This window comes from Simochromis diagramma, unplaced genomic scaffold (assembly GCF_900408965.1).
Source record: "Simochromis diagramma unplaced genomic scaffold, fSimDia1.1 OVJJ01000683.1, whole genome shotgun sequence".
NCBI lineage: Eukaryota > Metazoa > Chordata > Actinopteri > Cichliformes > Cichlidae > Simochromis > Simochromis diagramma.
In genome coordinates, this window is record NW_024387158.1 from 424488 (window position 1) to 450792 (window position 26305).

Here is a 26305-nt window from a genome sequence, read left to right on the forward strand (position 1 = left end):
TGTTTGTTTGTTTGTTTTAATTCAACGCCTTTAATATTTTAATTGGTAATTTTCGGATTGGTACTACTTTTTTCATCTCTAAACGTTTTAGATCAGTGATTTGCTCTGTTACCTTTGCTGATGTCCCAGTGGTCGGGGATAGTCTTGATTTATTCTCACATACTGAACACACACGTCAGACAGCCTGCACAACTTTCAGTGCCTAAACATGGTCAACGAATCGTACGGATCCAAAGTGGGAGAAAAAGAGGAGTGCGTGGGCTCGTACTGCTGTCATTCCATCCTCTCTTGCTCTCTTGAACAGCTTCACAGAGACCCTCCTGTTCTCCTGTCACGGACCGTTGCCTGTGTCTGTCCCGAAAGCTGGGTGCAGTTCTCTTTCTGTTTAGCTCACAGACACTGAATAAAACATGGAGGCCATCAAGAAGAAAATGCAGATGCTGAAGCTGGATAAGGAGAATGCTATAGACCGGGCAGAACAGGCTGAAATAGACAAAAAAGGAGCAGAGGACAAATGCAAACAGGTAAAGGAAGGACCTACGCTGCACCTCACAGGCAACTCGTTGAACACTTTTAAACGTTTCAACATAAACATAATGAAGGAAAAGTTATGAAATAAATACCTTAAAATACACACAGAACTATATAAAATAATTTAGAAGAAGTGCTGAAAAGCAAAACCCGACTAAGTTTTAAATGGGCGAAAGGTCTGACGTGAAATGCACCTTAAGACTTTCAATCCGTTCTATACCAGTTGATGTTGATATCGTCCTGTTATCATTTACCCGCACCGCACATACATAATTCAATATGTAAAATGTACTGTAGCTTTTGGCTGCTAAAGTTGATTTTTCTTATCACTGTTTGATGTATACTGCTGACACTTCTCATTCAGGATATTCTTGTGGCTTTATGTTTTGGCATTTAACGTCAATGTTTGGCACTGTCCATAAAAAAACGAGTCTAAGACACTTTTTGCTCTTTTATTTCACTTTTTTTCTATTTAGTTGTGCTCCCCTTTCTTTTCTTTTACTTTTTTGAGTGATTTTGTTTTCCAGTATTGTATTTATTTTATTGAGCTCTTGTATTTCAATTTGATATAGGTTCTGTTTAATGTTTCGGCTGTTGTGACACAATAATTTTCCAAATGTAGAGATAGTTAAAGTATATCCTGTATTATCTTTATTTTCACTTGAAACTTGATATTTACATAGGTATACTTTATGTTTATTTAAAATCGGGGAAAAGTGCACAAATATTATAACCAAAATGCATTCCAAAGTGAGAGTATTTCTTATATGCTAAAATTATTCCGTGATGGATAATTTTAAAGGGTGTCTGCTTATATCGGATATCACTGACAAAAGCTGCTTGTTCTGTACCGTAATTTAACCTGATCATATACAGTTCAGCTCAGTCAGTGACAAGATCAATCTCTCAGGTTTGAAAAGACGATTATATAATATGATATGCAGTTAAATGTATTTATATATAACTACAAAACTAAACATGACAAGTAACTACAACTAAAAAAGCAAATACAAAATGTCTCTCTTTTTTTGTTCAAAAAAGTATAGTGAAATACTTTGATATGTTTCAGACTTTTTTTTAATTTTTAATTTGATGATTAAGGTTTAGGAAAATCAGAAATCCAGCATCAAATTATTAGAGTATTATTTTAAATCAATACAGAAACATTCAGCTTCTGAAATGTATGTTCATTTACACTTTATTCCTGGTTGGGACTTCTTCACAACAAGTTACTGTATGAGTGCAGTACATAGAGGCAATTAGCTTTGATAGATTTGATGGTGGCCTTTAGCTTGTCTGTGGTTTTAGCTTTTGTGTTACTCATCTCTTCCTGTTAACAATACCCCACAAATTGTTTATGAGGTTCAGGTCAGGTTAGTTGGCAGCTATTTCAGTACTATAATAACATGGACAGCAAACCATCTTGTAGGAGTTTTGGCATTGTGGACATGTGTTAATAAGGAAATCAGTATTTTCATAATGCTTGCCAACAGATAGAAGCACAAGGTTTTCTAAAATCTCCTGGTGGACTTCTGAGTTGACTCTGGACTACAACAAAGTGGACCAATCATTACAATCGCAACTTCGCACTAGACTTTAAGACCTTGGGTTATGTGCCTCTCTACTCTCAATGCAACATTTATTTGCATCTGAAAAAGAGAACTTTGGACCATTAAGCAAAAGTCCATTTTCCCCCTCTTTATCCCAAGTTAAACGCTTCTGATGCTCTCCCAAGTTCTTGAATCAACTTTTCTTGAAAATCTTCTTGAGATTGAAGTCATACCTCTTGCTCATGACTTTTTCCTACCACACTTTTCCATACCTGACAACTTTCCATTGATATCTTTGAGACTGTTGTGCTGAAATGAACTGAATGAAATAGTTATTTTTTCTTGAGAAGGGCACATCAAATTATGGCATAAGTTAGCACAGTGTATCAGAAGTGTTTGCAGTAGTAATATTTAAGGCATAGCTTTAACACCAAAGTGGAATTTAACTGTCAAGCTTCAGTGACAGAGCATTGAGGCCCATCAGTGTCCATTCTATTTCTTTCTTCTTCTTCTTCTTTTGTAGATTCAATTAAAGCAAGGAGAACAGATGATGTTTTTCTGACAGCCTGCTAGTAGCAAAGTTCCTAAAGATATACATGTAAACTGGTTCTTTAATAAGTTGTCTGTTATGTGTAGACAGAACACTTAGTCATAAGTGGCTTAAAAACAACAACAACAAAGAAAAGTCACTGAAAATGGTCATTTACAAGGACTGAACTGAAAGTGACTGAAATGCACCAAAAGCAGTCTGGCTTTCTGGAAATCAACAGCTGCAACGTTGAAGCGATATACACATCAACAATTATGATTATGAATTATGCTATCAGCCAGATTTAGATCTGACCCATTTATGTCAAAATTATGTCTAAACAATAAATATATCAATTGATTTTCATCTTAAAATTTGAAAACTGACTTATGTACTTGCAACCTGCTATAATTTCATAAGAATCAGAATACTGTTCATTTTAAATGTCTGAAAAGGAATGTTTGTTGGATAACATGATTATGTTCTCTATGTACATTGTACAAAACATTTTTAGACTACAGAATGTTTAAAACCAAAATAATATACCACACCAGTATTTAAGCACCACCACCAATATTTAAGATCCCATTCTGTGGTCCCAGTTAAGATCAACTGACACAAGATGTGAGTGGGCGTTAAGGCACCTGGGAAGGGAAAAACTGGATTATAGGTGACAGACAGTGGGTGTCACAAGCCACCACCTCTGTTCAAGGATGGTCGTTCACAGTGGACATAGATTGTTGGTGTATTGAAAACCAAACCCCAACAATTATGTCCCTTATTACCAAACAATTGAGAGTGGGAAGGAAAAACTCCTTTTAAACAGAAAGAAATCTCCAGCAGAACCAAACTCAGGTTCTGCCATCTTCCATGAGCTTTTGGGGGATAAAAGAAAGGAGAAGAGAAAAATAACTATGGGAGGCAAAGAAGTACTTATTGCATAACTAAAGAATGATTCACTATCACCTAATTCATCCCTAACTATATGCTTTATCAAAAAGGAAACTCTGAAGTAATCTTAAAAGTACAGAGGTGGTTCCACAGGAGAGGGGCCTGATACCTGAATGCTCTGCTTCTTATTTCCCTTTCAGAATACACGAGTAAGCCAGTAGCTCACAAAAAATCAGTTTACTCAGTCTACATGTGATTCCACTATTTTCTATTCAAAACTGATTGCTTTTTCTAACTCTTGAACACATGAGAAAATATTCATAATTTATTGTTTTGAGAAACATCTGACAACGCAGTGAAATTCCTGTATGGCTTATAGTCTCTCTGGTGTAGTTCTATTGTGTATTTTCTCAAGATCACATAGCAATCTGTTAACATTCAAATATGCACCAGCTATCATAGAAATTATTCCCAGGGGATACCAGCTTGCTATCACCATCAGCTCTACCTAGAACCAATGAACATTTCCATTTATATTTCTACATCTAAGTTACTCACCTTTGAATTGTCACAGTTTTTAAGAGTCTGTCAAGGCTGTTGTCTTGGTTACCACTATGACAGGAACTATAGGACTGCCAAATGCTATATGTGAGTATCAGGCCTTAGATGGCTGTGAGAGGCTGTCAGAAGAGATATTTAAAGCACATTTGTACTAGGAACACTGTTGTCAGGCCACATCACTGTCATTTGCAACTGGCTTTTTATAGTCCTGAAAGCTTCTGTTGGAAAAGGGAATCTGGTTGTTAGATTCAGATTTACTGTTGGGGGTTAAGAAAAAAGTGTTTTCTTCTCTGAAGAATATGCACACAGATTTTACACCAATCATCTAACTAGATCATTAATAGAGTGTTACAAATGACACTAGATTTGTGTTGGATTTGATAGGCATCTGGGGTTGGTGGCTACTGTCACTGTTTATATGCTGTTACTGTACACAGCAACTTGGTAAAACTATATTTGAGACACTGGATAACAAAGAATTTCTTTTGTCTGTTATAAGTGAACACAGTGTTCCTTTTGGGAGCATGGATATGCTCAAAGATCCATGTCTGTTACGTTATTATCAGAATTTTATAACTAATACAACATCATCAGGAGGTTATAAAGCAACATTTCTCACATATGCCAGTTAGATTTTGAGTATTTGGATTTTTACTGAATACAGCTCATGTTATAATTTGTTGCATAATAATGAACTTAGGCCTAATCAAGTACATTTATTTGCAGAGTTGTTGCTGCCTCTACATTCTCACTGCAGGTCAAAAGAACTACATTTTCAACATTGTCAGAATATTTTAAGGTCATAATACAAATCTATTACTGCTGCAGTTAAAAACACTAAGCTAAAATAAATAGTGAGATATTTTTTTGTAATTTTTTGATAGGTGCTTAATCATTTCAAAAATAATGAAATAATGCAAGGTTTCTTTTCATTTGTCACATTATTGTAAACTGAATGTTTTTTGGCAAATCGATTATGAGCAATTAAATAAAATAAAAATTCTGTTTTGTTTTGTTTTTTTCAATTTTCCCCAATGCTTCTAACTTAAAATTATTTTGTGTTTTGTGTCTTGGTATATTTCGGCTTTAGCTTGAAGAGGAGTTGCTTGCCCTGCAAAAGAAGCTAAAAGGAGTAGAAGATGAGCTCGACAAATACTCGGAATCACTGAAGGATGCCCAGGAGAAGCTGGAGCAAGCTGAAAAAAAGGCAGCAGATGTAAGTGAGCATAAATGACAGTATTACTAGAGGGCGACATTGTCGAGATCACATTAGCTTACTGTGTCTGGTCACAGTAATGGTTGTTACCTTATGTGTACTGTCATTCTTAAATGTTCTGTCACTATTCAATCCAGTCACTTCAGGTGTTTAGCACTGGGTTGTAACTGAAATTAAGGTCATGTAGGCCATCACTAATGCTATAAAACTAGTAGCAAGTCTTAGCTTCTACTATGTCTGAAATATGCACAAGCTACTTTTACAGTAAGTCAAACTTTACACTCCATCAACTTATACATATCCAAAAATCATCACCAATTCATATGATGTAAAAGCTATTTGTGCTGAATCCTCCAAATCACTATCATCATTTGCAGTGAATTCATTTTCAGCTACTTGAGAAAAATGATTATTAGCACATTGAGGACAATTACAACTAATCTATCAAGTCTTAACAGTTTATTAGGCAAGATTTTATTTTGGGCAGCATGGTGGTGCAGTGGTTAATACTATGGTTAACTATTTGGAGCTTACCGGTGTAACAATCTTCAATATCCGTACAGGTACTTGAATTACTACTATATTTAATGAGTATATATTTAACTTTCTATTTCTACAACTATAATATTTTTGTTGGATGTATTATGTTTGACTTATGGAACAGGATTAGTAGTGAAACTGGGGCCACAATGCCTTTTATGAGAGTCACGGTCTAGTTTTCTTTAAAAGTTCTGAGTCAAAATGAGCAATGCAGGAAAGAGTGAGACCACATGCATTGGTCCTAAAAGGAGTGGAACTTTGTCTTGTCTGCAGAGTCACTGTGAGGTTTCCAAAGATGGAAAAGCATCAGAGCAATGCATTCATTTGTTTATGCTTCCTCTGCTTGTAACTGATGTTCACTCTAACATAAATACCTTTGCCTTGGGACATCAAGTTCTATTCTCAAACACATTTATGTTGTGCATGTAGTAATGCACTGTACTATATGTACTTTGAAAATAATTTGAAATAAATAATTTGAAAAGTTTGACTTTTTACCATCATTAGTGCCTTTACAAATTGTCCTTCTTATTGACACTTTAGCCAATTTCTTACTTACATTATCTGGACCTGTGCAAAAAAATATGAGCAGTCATATTCCATGTTGTATTGCTGTACTGTTAGTATAAGGGTGAAAAATGAACCTAATCGAGTATACTGTTATATAAAAATATGAATTATTATAACTATAATCTATCTAAAATCTTACTTTATTACCTATGAAGGAATATTGGAAAAATGATCTGTCCAAATAACTTGTGTCATTGCTAAGCTGTGTTCCATTTACCTCTGAGGATGAGGCTAGTGAACTCTGAGAAGCCTGGAAAAACAGGATTTATTTTGTTCCTGCAAGGTAGATGGTTCAGTAGCAAAACAAAACTGCTTATTTATTTATTTATTTTAAAACCACTATGGAGCACATTCATTGGTAGAGCCTGTTCAACTCTCTATTTATAGAACATGTATATATTACCATTTTTACAGTGTTGCTAATGTTTATGTGCAAAACCTCCATCTTCAATTCTTAACTCGAAGATGGAAGCCCGAGTTGGAAATCCGAGTTAAGCGGGCGTTCCATTTGAAAAGAGTGACTTCCGACTTCACCTGGAACGCCAACTTTTATTTTGAAACAGTAACCAGAAAACTCTTGCATTGATTCCGACTTACAGTTGCCAAGGCAACGCCGTGACGCCTGCGAAAAGCTCGAAGTTGAATATTCGCAGCATGGCGACTTTGACGTCCATAGACTCTGTCAGACGGAAAATACAGACACTGCAGCAAGCGACGCATGAGGCCGAAGAACAAGCAGAGCTGCTGCGGGAAGAAGCTGACATGGAGAGGCAGGCCAGGGAAAGGGTAATACTCAGAAACACCGTCTTAAGACCGCTACACCGGAAACTGCAGTCGTCAATGAACGGCTGTTTCCCCTTTGTTTGTAAAAGAGGAAATATAACTATAAAAAATAACTGACAAATTAAAGCAATTTAATGGCATTATATTCTAAAATAAAACATTCAATGCAAGTCTTGCCACTCGGTAGCCATCTTGAAACTCTTTCGGCGACTTAAAAAAAAAAGCTTCAAAACATTGTTGACTTTATATGCTTCTACCACCGTCTTTGCTCATTTAATGTCATTTAAAAAGTCCTGCATTTTTTTGGTTAAATATCACATCCTTGTTTCTTTTAATAGTAACCCAATTAGAAAAAACAAACAAACAAACAAACTGTAAGGAACATATCTTAGGACTCCACTTAGCAATCAAAAACAACTTTTCTTTTTCTTTTACCCTCAAGATAATAGGCGTGTGGATTCAGTCTCGATGTGTAGTTACTGAATAGGTTATTCAATTGTTAATTAATAATTAATTAAGCTCCAAAATCCATATAAAATGCATGCTCTGCATGCAAACTAATGACTACTTGGAGCCAGGAGAGAAGAACAGGGGGGGAAAAAACACAAAAAAGACAAAAAATAATTGTGTGTGTGTGTCCCCGCAGGCTGAGGCAGAAGTGGCATCCTTAAACAGACGTATCCAGTTGGTTGAGGAGGAGTTGGATAGAGCTCAGGAGAGACTGGCTACTGCTTTGCAGAAGCTGGAGGAGGCTGAGAAAGCTGCAGATGAGAGTGAGAGGTGATGAGCTTCATGTCCATCCATCTAAAATTTGAACTCTCTGTCTGTAGAGTTAAGATGCTGTTTGCTATTCTTTATGCTCCTCTTTATGAATGCTAGTGTGTTATTGAAGGTACAGTTGTTTTTGTTAAACTATTACTGTTACTCTTTTAAGCGTGGGACATGGCAAATACATCCAGCCTTTTTTATAAGGCACTCCTTCACTTTAATTTGAGTTTTCAGCTATCCAATCCTGTACTATACAACCCAGTATTGTATTTACTATGACTATCAGCATTACATTTTGAACCATGATTCAGCTCTGTCATAGTCTTTCATGACTTTAGTGTAGTTACTGTACATCTGACAGCTAGCCTGAGAATAGTGAGTATAAGATTACTTTATCTATTCCCATGGGGACAATTGAGAGCGTGGAGAGTGGCATATTTAATACAGAGACAAAAAATTACACAGACACACACAATATGTATCTCTCTCTCTCTCTCTCTCTCTCTCTCTCTCTCTATATATATATATATATATATATATATGAAAATATAAATTCCACTACTGTATACACTGCTTATTCCGTCACATTTCCTGTTATTCAGAGGAATGAAAGTCATAGAGAACAGAGCAACAAAAGATGAAGAGAAAATGGAGATCCAGGAGATGCAGCTGAAGGAAGCCAAACACATCGCTGAGGAGGCTGACCGCAAATATGAAGAGGTGTTGTATTGCTGTTTTTTTCATGGTTATTGCTTGATGACCCAGTTGGAGAAAAAACAACAACAACTAATACTCTACACAAATTCTAAGTAGGTTCTCAGTGTATAGTGAGGTTACCTTAAAAAAGAAAAATGATTATACGGCAAAAAGTTGACAAAAAGTTGATTCTGTTCATTTGGACATAGTGTTTTCAGTGGAAGAAAAGTTTTGTCACTCATCCAAGTGACTCCTTCAGTCTCAGCTGACTGCAGGTTCCCCCTAACCTCATAAATATACATTTGCATAATGACCATTGACATTAATGTCATTGATTGACACTTCACCTGTTGCCTACTGGTGGTGGTCAGAGGGCCCGGAGGTGCCAGTGTTCGGCAGCCTCGCCTCTGTCAGTGTGCCCCAGGGTGGCTGTGGCTACAATGTAGCTTGCCATCACCAGTGTGTGAATGCGTGTGTGAATGGGTGGATTACTGGATGTGTAAAGCGCTTTGGGGTCCTTAGGGCCATTTACCATTGATTGGGGGCAATTGGATGGCAATTTGCATATTAATGATCAAGGAACTGACCTAACAGCCCACTGTTCATTCAGTGGTGCTATTTTCAGTAATCTTGCAAAGCTAAGGTTGGGGAAACCTGCAGTTAGCTGAGACTGAAGAAGTCACTTGGATGAGTGACGAAACGTTTCTTCCACTGAAACGCAACGTCCAGATGAACAGAGTCAACTTTTTAGGAATTCCTTACCTGGATGATTGAGCATGCATGAAGATAAAATGATTATAGATTTCCAAGTTCTAATTCAGTGATCCAGTGTTTTACACAACTTGCCTTGTTCATCCATTCATACAAGCACTTCTTTCTATGTAAGTGCTTTCTATCTAACATGCACACACATTCTTAAATTATTGAGTACGCCAAAGGATATTTGGCATGCAGACTGGAGGGATTGAACCACCAACCTTCCAATTAGCAGATGACCTGCTCTGCCATGTGAGCTACAGCTACCCCAAAGGCTTACTGACATTATATTAAACCCTATGTATTAAGAATGGGATGTTGGTTTGTATGCATTTGAAGGAAGATGAGCAAATACTTTTTTACAGCACTATAATGACTTGACTGAACATAGTGCAGACTCACAGTATATAATTGGTCAGTAATAGGGTCAACAAAGATAAATACCAGAAGTTCACATAAATACAATTTTTTTACTAAGCAAAATGAGTTAACAGACTTGTTATGTTATTTGGGATGACTTAAGTGTGTGAATATCTGCAGGTTGCACGCAAACTGGTGATCCTGGAGGGTGAATTGGAGCGCTCAGAGGAGCGTGCTGAAGTAGCTGAGGCGTAAGTCAATACCTGCACTCCAAAAACACTAGCAAGTGTCACTTACATACATACATGTTGTCATGGTAGAGATCATGTGACTCCTACCATCACAAAATAATCTTGCTCATTTGTTGTTTTAAATAATATAATTCATACCCGTATGTCTAGATTAAATAGTAGTGGGATTGTTGCATGTCATAAGAATTCTCTTAACAACTGCGACTAATGATCACTGCTGTTTAATCTACTTATTCTGTTTTTATCTCTGCTTTGTGTGACATAAAATACAAAAATTGCAAAGCCATGATTTGCAATTATTTGTGAAGATTTAACTTATTTTGGAATTTTAGCTCTATAAGTGATCTAAATTACAAATATTATTGTAATTGTTTAATTTTCTTGTGATGCACGACTTGAATGCTTACTTTGAATGCTTACTTAACAATTTCATCACAAAGGCAAAGTGTTATTGTGTGCTGTCATCAAGTAGGACATAAAACTAATGACACAGAGACATGAGGTTGTACTATGAAGCAAACGTAATGGCTGCAGGCTTATTAAGCTGGCTCTTTTTTTAACCTGGCTACATCATCATGGCAGCTTATGCTGTATACTTAAACCTCATCCAGAGGAGGTCATAGTCAGAGCTTTAAATTAATATCAGTTTAAGCACCCTGTTTTCTTAGAATAATTCAGATTTTTAACTGTGGGATTATGTAATGTACACAAACCTGTTAGATTGGGATTTTAGAGCCGTAGAGCCAGCTAATGCAAAGATAGTCCTGCCTACATAGTATACCTCTCTGGCTGTGTGTTGTTCTTTCTTTCTGTGTTTTTGTGAATGAATGCATGTTTGCACAACCACTGTCTCTTTGGCAACCACTGATCCTCCTCACCCCCAAACATTTTGGACTAACTCGTGCAGGAGAATGAGGGAGCTGGAGGAGGAGCTCAAACTAATGGACCAAAATTTCAAGTCCATGATGTGCTCAGAAGAAGAGGTACTTACTGTATGAACACCACTGAGGTCTAATTGTGACCTGCTGTCTTGTGCTCCTTTGACCTGCAGCCTCTTTACTTTTCCATCTATGTTTTCTACATTTCCCTCTTATACTGCACTTAAGTACTGCTGATATTCTACTTTTTTTCTTTAAAAATAATAAGACCAGCAAGAATCCATCCATCCATCTATACAGTGGTGCTTAAAGTATTTTTTTTTTATATTTCAGAATAAAAATAAACACAATTATATAAATAACACTGAAATTGTGTTCCCTCACATCAGTGTATTGTTTGTCATCTATTAATATTTCTTTAAGGAAATTAGTCAAGTGTTTTAAAATGAAAAAATACATTTATTTTATTGAATTAAAATATTTGTTAGTAGAGACAGTAGCCTTATGGCCTTGTCACTCATTGGGTAATAAAGACAAAGCACCGAGAGACGGATGAAGACATTATTGGTATCTGTCTGTTAGTAGGTTTATAGGCACATTAAAAAGTAGATTTTTTATATTTTTAAATTTCTCTTTCTTTATTCTACGCAGTTAGGGACTTTATATACCTTGCATCCATGCTTGCGACCAATTTAGATTCACCAGTTAAGCTAACGTGCATGTCTTTGAGCTGTGGAAGGAATACCTGGAAGAAACTGATCAAAGACCATGCACGCTCTCTCCAAAAACAGATTCTAACCAAGAGCCTGGCGGTTTTTGTTATAAGTCATGTAGTCTTTTATTAGTCAATGTCTGAGTTTAGTCTCTTCTGCTTTTCTACCTTTCAAGTCACTACTTTCTCTTCTTTTGCTTTTCATCTTTCTTACATTGGTCAGTAAATCAGGTGACCTTGAGGAAGAGCTGAAAAATGTCACCAACAACTTGAAGTCACTGGAAGCACAGGCTGAAAAGGTACAGTAGGAGCTGAGGGGTATTTAGCCTGAAGAGTGGCCAGTCAGATTGTATATATATGAAATATAACCCGTAAAAATACTGTAAAATACCTGTAAAAATATAACCTGTAAAAAAGAGGGACCAGTCACTCGGCCTCACCTCAAACAAATCTAAAGACATCAATAGAAACCCTATATCCATTCAACAAAATGCATTTATAATTTGCTATGAGGATACAGACACATAAACAGTCCATAAATAAATGAAATTTTGTTTCAAGTTCAGCGGCATACAGCAAAATTGACTTAAATGACATGATGGAAATTGTCATGATGATAATTATTTGATTTGTGTCCATTTCCATTTTTAGTTTTAAATTTAAGGTTAAACTGAATAGGTTTCCACGTTTCCAGCATCTTTTTGATTGAAACACACCACTGAAAATTAGAATCAGCTATAATTTTATCCACATGGTTAAAAGTTAGAGATAAAGCCTGGGAAAACAGATGGAAAATACTTACATAAAGTACTCAAACTGCTGTTAAGATTTTTTTTTTAAAGGCCAACTGCACTCATGAAATGGAAATGTTGTTTAAACATACTTTGTGAAAGTTTGTATGTTATTTGTTTATATTTCAGTACTCTCAAAAGGAGGACAAATATGAAGAAGAAATAAAAGTTCTTACTGACAAACTGAAGGAGGTAAAGTTTTTCCAGTCTAGTTTTATTATTATTATTTTTGTTGTATACTTAGACTAATTATGATTTATGGAGTAAGCTGATGCTTTGCTGTGGTTTGGATTCCAGGCTGAGACCCGTGCAGAGTTTGCTGAGAGGTCTGTGGCCAAGCTGGAGAAGACCATTGATGATTTAGAAGGTAGTCCACACACACCTCTTATCTCTGCCAGTACTTCCACTAACATGTCTGCTCAGTGTCCCTCAGTGAACATTAAAGTCACACACAGTTTCACTTATGGGGTGTTGTAACTGAACTGGCACTTTGTTGGACAGCTGTTCTCTGCAGTTACAATTTCCTGAATAAAGCCAATGATAAGTGGAAGGACCAAATTCCTCTAATCCAGTTATGGTGTCTTTGCTTAATTTTAATTGCTTAATTTTAATACTTAGAGTTAATGCACTTGGCCGTCATTCTGCATGTTCTTACCTACAACATTTATAGTAATACAGCAACTATGAGAAATGCCACTAAGACAAAAAGCAAGAATATTTTTTATTTTATGACACCTTAATAGAAATGGACTTCATATATAGTTCTTTCCTAGTTTTAGGGACTAAAAGCCCTATTTAGGCAAACATATACAATACTTTATTGTAGAAACAATACACTTTATTTCTCAGAATTCTGAGTTTAATCTGAATTTTGGAGATGTCCCCACTGTTTTTTCTCTTTTCAGTGGCCCTACTCCTCTTCTGTAGGTTTAATAATCTTTCTTTCCCTTAATAATTTAAATCATCATTTAAAAGCTGAATATTTTATCTTTAGATGATGAGATAGCGTTTATTTGTTAGTTGCGGTTGCCCACAACCGAGATGACAGACCTTGCGGACCGTACATACAATAAACAAACATCACATTGGGGAGACAGGTCAGGCTAGGTAGCAAAAGGAAAAACAGTGAAATGTGTAACGCAAAAGGGTAATCCAGGAGAAAAAGAATGCACAGATATCATCACACCCAGGTATTTACCCAGGTTGACTTTGTTTCTTGCATATTTCACACACTTACATGTTTCAGACCAAACAAACAAATACTTTTTCATAGCACAATATGCCACAATGAAGGTAGTTTGCTAGCAAAATGACTAGTTGTAAAACTTGATGTTGCTGCTATATTAATTAATTTTTTTTCTTTTGGGCATTTTTGCCTTTATGCCATTCATGGTGGTATGCACCCACACCTAAACATTCAGATATCGGTTTGACTGTTTCCTAAGATTTCTCTTACCCTAATAGTGATAGAAAAACATATCCACACATCTTTGTGGATCTAGAAACAGATAACAGTGCGTTTGTCAATATTTGTCTTTGTACATAAACACAACAGTGAAAACATTGTTGTTAAATGATGTAGACTTTTAACATGGTGTTTTGTGGTTGTAGTTCTGATATGTGAATTCATTAATTATTTTCATAACAGTTGTTGAATGAAAATAGTTTGATCTTGGTTTGAAGTGCTTACATTGATACTTATCCTGGTGTCTGTGGTATCAAGGCTAAATTGTACCAACCAATAATTCCAGTTATTTGTTCAATTTGTATCTTTTCCTTACTAATCAAAGTCAGGGATGTTGGCATTTGCTTGACTAAGCTCAGGTTTGGCTGTCCTTTGTCTTGGTGAGCTGAAGTAACAAGCTGATGTGATGGCATTAACACTTGTGAATCGGTATGAAGATTTACAGTTTAAACTATTTTCTTTTCTTTTTCCTGTCTTCCTACCTCTATCCGATCTCTGTCTCTCTATGTGATTAATTGTTTCCGTGTCTCAATGTCCTCCTTTAGATGAAGTATATGCTCAGAAGCTGAAGGGCAAGGCTCTCAGTGAGGAGCTGGACCTGGCCCTCAACGATATGACTACACTGTAGAAGTTGTCTTACTTCTTCGCTGCCCCTCTTTCCTGTCTGAACTCTACTGCCTGTTTGCTGTTCTTTTTCTCCACTCCACAGTGCTACTGTGTGGTAAAAGAGTAAGCTATTTCACAGGACTGGTCTTTTTTAAAGAAGAAGGTTGAGCTACTATGTTGCTGTCCTCTCTTTAGCAAAATATTAGTTAAGCAATTCTGTTTTGTCTTTCCCCTGTAATAAAGCTGTCTTCACTTCACAACTTTCTCTCAGTTTTCCTTGTCACTCTTGTAATTTGTCAGTTTGTCAGTTCGTAATTGTGTGTGTATTTTACCCAGTCATGGGATGGCCACGTCAGTGAATTCCTAGTGCTTCTCCCAAGCACTAAATGGGGATGGTTCCATCAGGAAGGGCATACATCATAAAACCTTGGCCAAATCAAATATGTGGATCATCAGTCCTCATTAACACTGACTGCTTCCTCTGCACTTGGCCAACGGTTTGCTGGTGGAATTTGTAAATGCTAAATGTAATGTGATTGATAGTACTTTTCTACTCTCCCGGAGCATTCGAAGTGCTTTAAACAACACGCCACATTCATTCAAGCACTTTCTGTTTTCCATGCTTTCAAGTGCTTTCTATGGATGGGGCATTTCTATCAATGGATGCATCGGTATCTTGCCCAAGAATATTTGGCATGCAGGCTGGGAGAGCCAGAGTTCAAACCACCAACCTTCAGATCAGCAGATGACCTGCTTTACCCCCTGAGCTACAGCCACCTCTGTAATGAGAAGAAGAAGAGAGGGGAAAAGCATGTTAGGAAGCAGTGAGAAAGAAAGAAAGAAAGAAAGAAAGAAAGAAAGAAAGAAAGGCAGGAGTATGTGAGCTGGCTGATATGATGGAGAAAAGGAAGTTATGATGTGACAGGATGTGTAAAGAACCTGTTCACAGTTGTCCAATTCGTCTGCCTGCCTGCCCTATCAGTCCTGCTTATTGTTTCTTGCACTCTTGCTATGATCAACTGATTTCAGTTTGTGTGTCAGAGGAAAATAGTGGTGTAGTTTACAGCATATGGACTGTTTTTTATAGAAGAAAGGATGGGAATACAATTGTAAAGTGGAGACTGCTCGGGGACAAAAACTTATACTGTTAACACAAGTTTGGCTCTTTGCAAGCACCTGCACAAACAGCATGCTAAGGCTAAGCTGGCCAAGAAACCAGAATGACATTGAAGTTGAGTAAATGCTGAACCCCGAGTAACATGAAAGTAATGAGTAGTATATCATGTCTTTCTCCTGGGTGTAATTAAGCAAGGTACTGCATTACTTTTAAGAAAAGTGTTCTGTGTAATATGCGTAATAACTTTTTTAGCAATACTGATCACAACAGGGGAAATACCTCCAACATGCACAAATATTTGATCACGCAGCATATAATTAATTTGTATGGATGTAATGTCTTTGATATGCTGCTTAGAGATGGTGGTGACTCTCAAAGTGGAGCCAATGAGCCGAGAGGCTGGATTATAGATGGCAGACAGTTGGTGTTGTAAGCCACCACCTCTGTTCAAAGATTGCCATTCACAGTGGACAAAGATGGCTTCTTTCACTCCTCTTTCAAACAATCTGTCTTCTCAGTCCAAGGTGGCTCTTCTATATTGTGCCTCTCCAATGTAGAGGTCTGAGCATTCCTCGCTGCACTGTACAGCATACAGGGTTTATCAGAGAAACTCAGGAGTCTTCTCCAAGCATGACATCCCAGTGTACTTCAGACCCAGGCATACACTCCGACAAAAACTGGTTCATCCCAAAGACAAAACTCCCAAACCGGCTACATAGGGGATGTTCCATTTGTGTTTCTGATTCTCCCTAGTTGGTGTCTGACATTCTTTTCTGTGCATCTTTGCTGATTTGATGAAAGCCCAATTAGGATAACCACATGTGTTTTAAGAGCTTTCTTTATATGTGTGTGTTCTTCTTTTTCCCTTCTGGCTTAGATAGAACGTTTTCTGCCTGGTGTTGTAGGGTATTGATTCCATTACTCCATCGATAATGGAATTGGAATTAGAGCAGGGCGATATGACCAAAAATATTTATCACGATATACATTTGAAAATTTGCGATAACAATATAACTGACGATATAATTGACACTAGACAAAATACTTTACAACTCCACAACTTTATTAGTGGAAAAAACCCCCAATGTATTTTCACTTAAACAAGCAGCTGTTTTTTATGTGGATTAAAGCTATATAAAAATGTAACAGTGCAAATGCAAATTCCTTGCTGACAGTTTAACCAAAAGGCATTTCCAGTGGAAATTGGCTGACATATCCTCAGCATAACCATGTATAATATCCACAAAACTTAAAAAGAGGTTATACACACACACACAGTAATATTATGTTGAAGCACAGTACGTATCATTCCGCGAGCCTCCTGCCTACGATAGCCGTAATGCTCCGACAATCCATCAAGCGGTGCGAGTTTGTAGCTTAGTAAAGTCGTACTAAAACATTTGACAGATTTTAGAGCGCCGTGTACCACATAAAATCGTTTCCAGGTCAGTAAACACAACCAGAATTCATACATAAGGCACACAGGATTATAAGGGGCACTGTCGATTTTCAGAAAAATCAAAGGATTGATTTTAAGTGTGCCGCATTTTCCAAAAAACACGGTAATAACGACGGCCCACTAGCATACTCTACCAAAAGTAGTGCTTTGTTGTGTATCTGACGGACGAAAGCTAAACCAGTTCCACACCACTGAAGTTGCAGCAATTTTACAAACCAATTCTAGTTCATCCGTTTCATTCAACGATCCGCTTTCGCCTTTCTCATTCTCCGTCGCCGCCATGCTTTTTCCGCCATGTGCCGCCATCAATCAGTATTGGATTACAGTGGTCTTTGAGCTTTAAGGTGGCATGGCATTAAAAGCGGGTGTGATTCTGTTGTGGAAATCACTGAATTGCACTAAGAAATACTTCCAGAAATCACTGCCTGTGAACACAGTTCACTGTACCATCAGATGTATGTTAAAACTCTACCATGCAAAGAAACTTCATCATCTTCTGTGCACCAAAGGCCATTTAAAATGGACTGAGGTAAAGTGGAAAAGTGTTCTATAGTCAGACATATGAAATTTGTGAATTCTTTTTTGGAAAACATGGACGCTGTGTCCTCTGGACTAAAGAAAAGGGACCATCTGACTTGTTATCATGGCTCATTTCAAACATACATTTCTGATTGTATCAGGGTATTATTGTTGTCAATGGAACTGGCAGTGGTACATCTGAAAATGCACCATCACTGTTGTATCTATCGTACAATATTGTATACAGCATAAATACAGAGTTTAGCCCAACATGTGGTCCCATCCAAACAATGTCGTTTTTAGGGACGGCCTTGCATATTTTAGCAAGAGAATGCTAAACCAGTGCAATACTACATCTATTACAAAAGCATAGCTTTGTAGTCGAAAAGTATGGGTGCTGAACTGGCCTACCTGCACTTCAGAAACTTCATCAATAATTATAATGAGTTTTTCCTTCCCACTGTTGCCAAGTGCTTGCTCATGGGAGGTCATATGATTGTTGGGGTTTTGTGTATGATTGTAGGGTCTTTAACAGCATATAGAGATTGTTGTTGTGATTTGGCACTATATAAATAAACTGAATTAAATTAAATTAAATGCTTTTTTAAGCCAGAAAGGAAAGCTGAAAATTGAGACTGTGTAAGTTAATAAAGCTTTGGTAATGATCAAGAATATTGCATCCATCCATCTTCCGCTTATCTGGGGCCGGTTCATGGGGGCTCCCTCTCCCCGGCGACCACCTCCAGCTTGTCCGGGGGAACACCAAGGAGTTCCTAGGCCAGCCGAGAGGTATAATCTCTCCAGTGTGTCCTGGGGCTGCCCCAGGGCCTCCTCCCGGTGGGACATGCCCAGAACACCTCACCCAGGAGGCATCCTTATCAGATGCCCGAACCACCTCAACTGGCTCCTTTCAATGTGGAGGAGCAGCAGCTTTACTCTGAGCCTCTCCCGGATGGCTGAACTCCTCACCCTATCCCTAAGGAGATGCCAGCCACCGTTCGGAGGAAGCCCATTTCTGCCACTTGTATCCGCAATCTCGTTCTATCGGTCAATACCCACAGCTTGTGACCATAGATGAGGGTAGTGACATAGATTGACTGGTAAATCAAGAGATTCGCTTTTACACTCAGCTCTCTCTTCACCATGACGGACTGGTACAGTGTCTGCATCACTGCAGCCGCAGCACCAATCTGTCTGTTGATCTCCCACTCCCTACCCCACTTGGGGCAGGAACTACTCCCTGTCCCGGAGTGGGCACTCCACCCTTTTCCAGCTGAGGAGGGTAGTGATCCTGAAATATCAATGCTTCTAATACCAATACAGTGGAACCCCAACTTACGAATACCCCGTTTCACGAAAAATTCAAGTTACGAAGGCACTGAACGGCAATATTTTTGCCCGTGTTACGGCAAAATGCCCGAGTAACGAAATCCGCTGGCTCTGATTGGCTGAGCCTACAATGCCCACAGTGCCTTCCGAATCATGTGACAACCCCTTGGCTTCCGTACTTGCGCTTCGCTGTTCCACTTGAACAACGTATTGTTGTTGTAGTTAGCGATTAGCCTATAGCCTATCGTTCAGCATCGCCTCAGTCAAAATGCGCGATGGATGCTTCGACTTACGAAAATTTTCCACTTACGAAAGACCCTCGGGAACGGATTAATTTCGTAAGTCGGGGCTCCACTGTACTTCCATTTCATGTTGCAGGATCAATTCCCATTCACCCTCCCGGGCCTGGCTCTAGGGCGGGGCCCCGGTAATCCTGTCCCAGGCAGGGCAAACTGTTCCCTTGATCCCTTCACTCATAGGAGTCTTCTGAATTGCTCTTTGTCTGGTTCCTCACCCAGGGACCAGACAAAGAGCCATGAGAGTCCCTACCAGGGGGTAAAAGCCCCCAGACAACATACAGTGGCTTGCAAAAGTATTTGGCCCCCTTGAACTTTTCCACATTTTGTCACATTACAGCCACAAACATGAATCAATTTTATTGGAATTCCATGTGAAAGACCAACACAAAGTAGTGTACACGAGAAGTGTAACGAAAATCATGCATGATTCCAAACATTTTTTACAAATAAATAACTGCAAAGTGGGGTGTGTGCGTTAGGGCTGGGCGATATGACCCAAAATTCATATCTTGATATTTTTTTTAGCTGGATGGCGATATAAGATATATATCTCGATAATTTTTTAAGCCATAAAGTAAGAACAAAAAGAGAGTTCTTAGTTAAAGCTGTTTCCCAGATGTCACACAGGCACTTTTATTAACCTACAGCATAGATGTACGTGAAAGAATTACTCAAAAATAAATTATGAGCATTTATTAATTAATATGCTCCATAAATAAACTAAAACAATGTTATTTTTGTGCATAACAAAAAGCTCACAATTGTGCAGTCAAAATGTAAACTAAAAGATGCTGAGCATAATAACAAAGAGACAGATTTCACAGCTGCTCTATTCCCAAGTTCTACTGCGTGACTGACAGCCTGGAGTTTGAAATCCGCTTCATAACCATGACTCTGAACAGGTGCCATTTATGGTCCTTATACACACACACACAGTACAGTAATATTACGTTGAAACACAGTACGTATTACTCCACGAGGCTCCTCGGTAGCCGTAATGCTCCGACAAGTCATCAAGCGGTGCAGCTCCGTAGCTTACCAAAGTCGTACTCAAACATTTTTTGACAGATTGCTGAGCGCCGTGTACCACATAAAATCGGTTCGCGGTCATCAAGCACAACCAGATTCATACATAAGGCGCGCTGTCAACTTTTGAAAAAATTAAAGGATTTTGGGCTGCATGGCGTTAGCGTGGTTAGGCCGTTAGCTTGGTTAGCTCATTAACGGAGATTTGCTGTGTCCATCTTGTCGCTGCCTGCAGGTGAAGCGATGGGGGAGGAGGGGGAGTTGTGTTCAGTGAAGGAGAGAGGCGAGGCAGTGTAACGTTGCGTAGAGACAAAAGTGGACGAAAGAGAGGCAAACTTGCGGCTCCACAAGTATAATAACATAACATAGACTATATCGATATAAAGGATATTGTCACATCTTATATCTCGTATAAAAATGTATCGATATTTTTAAAAAACTCGATATATTGCCCAGCCCTAGTGTGCGTAATTATTCAGCCCCCTGAGTCAATACTTTGTAGAACCAGCTTTTGCTGCAATTACAGCTGCCAGTCTTTTAGGGTCTGTCTCTACCAGCTTTGCACATCTAGAGGCTGAAATCTTTGCCCATTTTTCTTTGCAAAACAGCTCCAGCTCAGTCAGATTAGATGGACAGCGTTTGTGAACAGCAGTTTTCAGATCTTGCCACAGATTCTCGATTGGATTTAGATCTGGACTTTGACTGGGCCATTCTAACACATGGATATGTTTTGTTTTAAATTCCATTGTTGCCCTGGCTTTATGTTTAGGGTCGTTGTCCTGCTGGAAGGTGAACCTCCACCCCAGTCTCAAGTCCTTTGCAGACTCCAAGAGGTTTTCTTCCAAGATTGCCCTGTATTTGGCTCCATCCATCTTCCCATCAACTCTGACCAGCTTCCCTGTCCCTGCTGAAGAGAAGCACCCCCAGAGCATGATGCTGCCACACCATATTTGACAGTGGGGATGGTGTGTTCAGAGTGATGTGCAGTGTTAGTTTTCCGCCACACATAGCGTTTTGCATTTTGGCCAAAAAGTTCCATTTTGGTCTCATTTGACCAGAGCACTTTCTTCCACATGTTTACTGTTCTGTTAACAATGGCTTTCTTCTTGCCACTCTTCCATAAAGGCCAACTTTGTGCAGTGCACGACTAATAGTTGTCCTATGGACAGATTCCCCCACCTGAGCTGTAGATCTCTGCAGCTCGTCCAGAGTCACCATGGGCCTCTTGGCTGCATTTCTGATCAGCGCTCTCCTTGTTCGGCCTGTGAGTTTAGGTGGACGGCCTTGTCTTGGTAGGTTTACAGTTGTGCCATACTCCTTCCATTTCTGAATGATCGCTTGAACAGTGCTCCGTGGGATGTTCAAGGCTTGGGAAATCTTTTTGTAGCCTAAGCCTGCTTTAAATTTCTCAATAACTTTATCCCTGACCTGTCTGGTGTGTTCTTTGGACTTCATGGTGTTGTTGCTCCCAATATTCTCTCAGACAACCTCTGAGGCCGTCACAGAGCAGCTGTATTAGTACTGACATTAGATTACACACAGGTGCACTCTATTTAGTCATTAGTACTCATCAGGCAATGTCTATGGGCAACTGACTGCACTCAGGCCAAAGGGGGCTGAATAATTACGCACACCCCACTTTGCAGTTATTTATTTGTAAAAAATGTTTGGAATCATGTATGATTTTTGTTCCACTTCTCACGTGTACACCACTCTGTGTTGGTCTTTCACGTGGAATTCTAATAAAATTGATTCATGTTTGTGGCTGTAATGTGACAAAATGTGGGAAAGTTCAAGGGGGCCGAATACTTTTGCAAGCCACTGTAGTCCCTGGGATCCCTGGGACACACAAACCCCTCCACCATGATAAGGTAGAGAATTGCAGAGGGGAAGAATATTGAAGTCATTCAAAAAGGAGACAAAATTACATACAAAGCAATTCTAGCCGTCTTTTTCATTAAATTAGTGTGTTATTTCAATGTGTGTAGGACTACTTTAGTCGTATTTTTGCATGTACTGAGTTGCTTCTAAGAATCTATATTTCATATTGAACAATCTGTATTTCATACCGTAGCCTACTGTATATAACCTGTAGGCTGTACAGCAGGCTTTATTTTACTATAGTAGGCTATAAATTAAAACATGTTACGTGTTTATTTATCAGGAGCATTTCCTTTCATTTCATTTGATCCTTGAACACCTGTTTGACTCAACTATTCTATTGTAAAACTCACACTGGCTGTAGCTCAGGTGGCAGAGCAGATCAGCCACTAACCAGAAGGTCGGTGGTTTGATCCCAGGCTGCTCCAGTCTGCATGCCAAATATCCTTGGGCAAGATAACTAACCCCATGTTGCTCTCCGATGCATCCATCGGTGTGTGAATGTGTATGAATGTTAGATACTTAGCACTTAAGCTTAGAAGTGCTTGTGTAAATGGGTGTGATTGGGTGAATGAATTAGTTGTATAAAGCGCTTTGAGTGCTCAGACAGAGTAGAAAAGCGCTATATAAGAACCAGACCATTTACACAAAGACTATGCATAACAACTTTGCATTTGAGAGCAATTCGATTTTTTTAGATATTCATCATAGACAGAACATTAATTTGGAAGGTAACTTGTGTCTTTGTTTCCAACTCTAGAGAAACTGGCCCACGCCAAAGAAGAAAATCTGGACATGCACCAGGTATTGGACCAAACCCTTTTGGAACTCAACAATCTATAGTGACCTTTACAGATATCAGTGAACGACAGCCTGAATGAAAGCAGGAGGAAAAACCAGATTCATCTTTCATAATACTCCCAGGCTGCATCTCTAAAATAAATAAAGGAAATATGAGGGTTTGCTATTCACATAATTCTAAAAGCAGGAGCAAGAAAAACGCCTTTTGCAGTGAATGTGAAACTTCAAAATATCTTAGATATTGTCAAAACTTCAATCATTATTAAACTGAAATTAAACTAGAACATCAATCATGGAAACAGCTATATTAAAAAACAGACATTTATGTATCACAAGACATACAGTATGTGCATTGTCACCATTATTAAAGGATAGTAAGATTAAAATTGTTTTAAAAAGAAACCCAGCTATGTGATAAAAGAAGGTTTTAAGTATTATTACTTTTATTTCTTGCCATGGATGACATTTTAGGTTTCACCTCTTCATTTTGCCGTTGTTACTTTTCATGCTTTGTTCTTTATATGGAGATATGAATACTGATCCCTCAATAAAAGCCAATATATAGACATGTTGGTTTTGTAATTGTAATACTTTATTTTATAGGTCTGGAAATGTCATGGTAATACACACACAAACATGAGTTTTTGCTGCTGTTGTCATAACCACCACACGTTCAGTCAGACATGGAGTTAACTTGGCTTTGGAATACAGCATGGGTCTGAAATAGCAGGATAGTTAGTTAAAAAAAAAAAAAAAAAAGTAAATTCTGCACTAAATATCCTTCTAACATTAAGACTTGATTTAGGCTTCTGCAGGAAATCTACATCCTAACTTACATAGTACCGGAAAACCCTTTCCCCCCCGTACACCATAACCAACTGAAGGCTCAGAATTAAAATACCAAAATACAAAACCATGAATTACAGAGACAAAACAAAAAAATCTCTAGAGAGCTGATCGGCCTGGTGATATCCTCTGAGTTGTGGAAAAGGTAAAAGTGTGGGGACCTTCCACATGCCATCAGTTCTTCTGTGTTGACAGACAAATTGCATATTTTATCATAGAAAATCTCCTGGACAGTTTTTTCAAATATTCTGTGTAAAATCATACATTTCAGTTTGTTTTTTTAATTAGGTACTTAGTTGGACACATTGTACTTGCTATTAAGCCTTGACATTATGGTCATATATCTGAGCCTTAAAACAGAATGGATGGAGACCTTTTCGCTTCACAATAATTAAATATCTTTTTAGCCACCTGTACTTCTTTTTTAACACAAAAATAGGCGTCAAATTGACTTCAAAAACAGAATTGCCTGGACAAGTTTGAATTCATTTTAGATTTTCTCTAACACTTGGCATCAAATGTATACAGGTTCAAATATATAACTCACTTAAATCTTTTAATAAGTTGTACAAACTTGTATAAACTTCTCATTAGTGATTACAATTGACTACAACTGATCATTTCTTTTTACCAGCATAAACATTTGCTTGACCAACAGTGTTGGTCAAACAAATGTTGCATTCAACAAAAGTGAAAAGCCACCACTTTATTCATGTCTTTGTTTTCACAGTATGGTCCTCATGTCCAGCAGTGCATCCTCCACAGCTTTTTTCAGCTCTTCTGAATTATTTTCTGTGTTTGTTTTGAAGGCTGACACTACAAAAGTCATGTCATCCTTCAAAAGAGTATAGCATATATCATACGTTTTACGTTGATAAGGACAAGCACATGGGAGACAACCAGATTTGGACTGCACCTTGTGAAGTAGAACAAAGTTTGACATAGTGGTTAATTATTGTGTTAAACAATATAGTTGTTTGATATGCACTTTGTGAGAATGATTGAAACCTCATTAGCAACACAGCTAATACCATGTCATATAGCCTAAGGGTGTCCTTGATCTTAATAGATGTGTTGTGTTCATCATAACTTGTAACTCCGAAATGACAACACAGGCACGGCTTCTTCAAGACGGGCGCTTCGCTGCATTTATTGAACGCCGTGAAAACTACAAACATAAAACACAAAGACTTTAAGCGCTTCAGTCTATCAAAATTAACACTTGTGCTTTAACAACGAAAATTACCTCGTGGCCGCCTGCCACTTCGGAGGTCCTAGAAGAATAGCTTTACAGTCTTGTGCATTCTAAATTAAAACATAAAATAATTAGAACACCATATATTACAAATTTTTACAATATCACAATACAGTTATGGCAAATGACAAATACCTTGTACCACTGGTAGACTAACCAGGCCTTTGCAGATAGCTCGCTGGACTCCTTAGCGTGATTATTAAACGTGGGCTCACAGCCTATACTATCACGCCCAAACCTCGCGATAATAGCGGTGTAACAAAACTGGTTCTTTGTGACAAGATAAACACACCCTTACAATATTGACCACAGAAACGTAAGAGCAAGAACATTTTAACTGCTGGAACCATCTATTAAACTTCTTTATACATAAGCCATTTCTGTGACACTTACACTCCCACCAAAATCACTCCTTGTTTGCAATGTGATTTTCTAATGAGTGTCAACATTAGAGTCTGGTTCACCTTGCATGTCAGTCTCCAGTAAAGTCACTACCTTGTGAACAGGTCTTTCCAGATATATCAGCCTTGTCCGTGGTTTCCCCCTGTCAAAGGTAGTTTCACTGGTCTTGAGCTTCACCTTTCGAACCTTGCCATCTGAGCTCTCTATAGCCTCTACTATTAGAGCAAGTTTCCATTTACATCTTGGAGCATTATCATCCTGCAGTATCACAATGTCATTTACTCGCAGGTTTCGTAAGACGTTCTTGCACTTCTGTCGCCGCTGGAGATTTAACAGATACTCTCGCCTCCACCTTTGCCAAAACTCATTTGCCAGAAATTGTACTCTTTTCCATCTTTTGTTCAAGTACAAATCCTCTCTGCAAAACTCTCCTGGAGGTGGAAGAATAACCGAAGATTTCATCGTTAATATGTGATTGGGAGTTAGTGGCTCTGGTCCCAAGGGATCATTGAGATACTCAACGCTTAAAGGTCTGCTGTTAATGATGGCCATTGTCTCGTAAAGCAGTGTTCTTAGACTAGCTGTATCGAGTCTGTTTGAGAACTTGTCCAGCATTACTGTCAGTACACTTTGTACTGTTCGGATTTGACGTTCCCAGACACCCCCCATGTGGCTAGCTGCCAGAACGTTCACCACAAATTCACAACCCATAGCTCTTTGTGGATCTTGATCCATATCCTTCATTAGCTCCAAAAGTTCTCTTTTGGCACCCATGAAGTTTGTCCCTTGGTCGCATCTTAATTGCCGGACAGGACCTCTTATGTCTATCAGAACTCGAAGAGCGTTCATGAAGGCATCTGTCGATAAGTCATCTAGTGTTTCAATGTGCACAGCTCGTGAACATAAACACGTGAATA

At 38.4% G+C, this 26305-nt stretch overlaps 2 protein-coding genes across 7 annotated transcripts in view; one reads left to right on the forward strand and one right to left on the reverse strand.

The window, feature by feature from the left end:
* Positions 1-260: 260 nt before the first annotated feature.
* Positions 261-23300, forward strand: tpm2 (tropomyosin 2 (beta)). Of its 6 annotated transcripts, none has more exons than XM_040048671.1 (9): positions 261-524; positions 5153-5278; positions 7818-7951; positions 8542-8659; positions 9932-10002; positions 10910-10985; positions 12513-12575; positions 12681-12750; positions 22845-23300. In XM_040048671.1, exons 1-9 carry the CDS (start codon positions 411-413, stop codon positions 22925-22927), a joined length of 855 nt encoding a protein of 284 aa, XP_039904605.1. In that variant the 5' UTR covers positions 261-410; the 3' UTR covers positions 22928-23300. The 6 variants fall into 6 exon arrangements, with proteins under 6 accessions (XP_039904605.1, XP_039904604.1, XP_039904603.1 ...); XM_040048670.1 differs by lacking the exon at positions 22845-23300 and adding an exon at positions 14394-14714; XM_040048669.1 differs by lacking the exon at positions 10910-10985 and adding an exon at positions 11816-11891 and having other exon boundaries at positions 262-524.
* Positions 23301-23455: 155 nt separating this feature from the next.
* Positions 23456-26305, reverse strand: part of LOC120744339 (carnitine O-acetyltransferase-like) — a 41365-nt gene continuing 38515 nt past the window's right edge. The window contains exon 14 of the mRNA XM_040048654.1: positions 23456-24647. Coding sequence (XP_039904588.1) covers positions 24456-24647 — 192 coding nt within the window. The 3' untranslated portion in view covers positions 23456-24455. The remainder of the gene's footprint in view (positions 24648-26305) is intronic.

Excerpts from the sequence above, each read along its gene's own strand:
- tpm2 (XM_040048671.1), top strand. The coding sequence starts at position 411 with ATGGAGGCCATCAAGAAGAAAATGCAGATGCTGAAGCTGGATAAGGAG. Across the intron at positions 10,003-10,909 it reads CGTGCTGAAGTAGCTGAGGC|GAGAATGAGGGAGCTGGAGG; the intron begins GTAAGTCAATAC and ends TAACTCGTGCAG. Across the intron at positions 12,751-22,844 it reads GACCATTGATGATTTAGAAG|AGAAACTGGCCCACGCCAAA; the intron begins GTAGTCCACACA and ends TTCCAACTCTAG.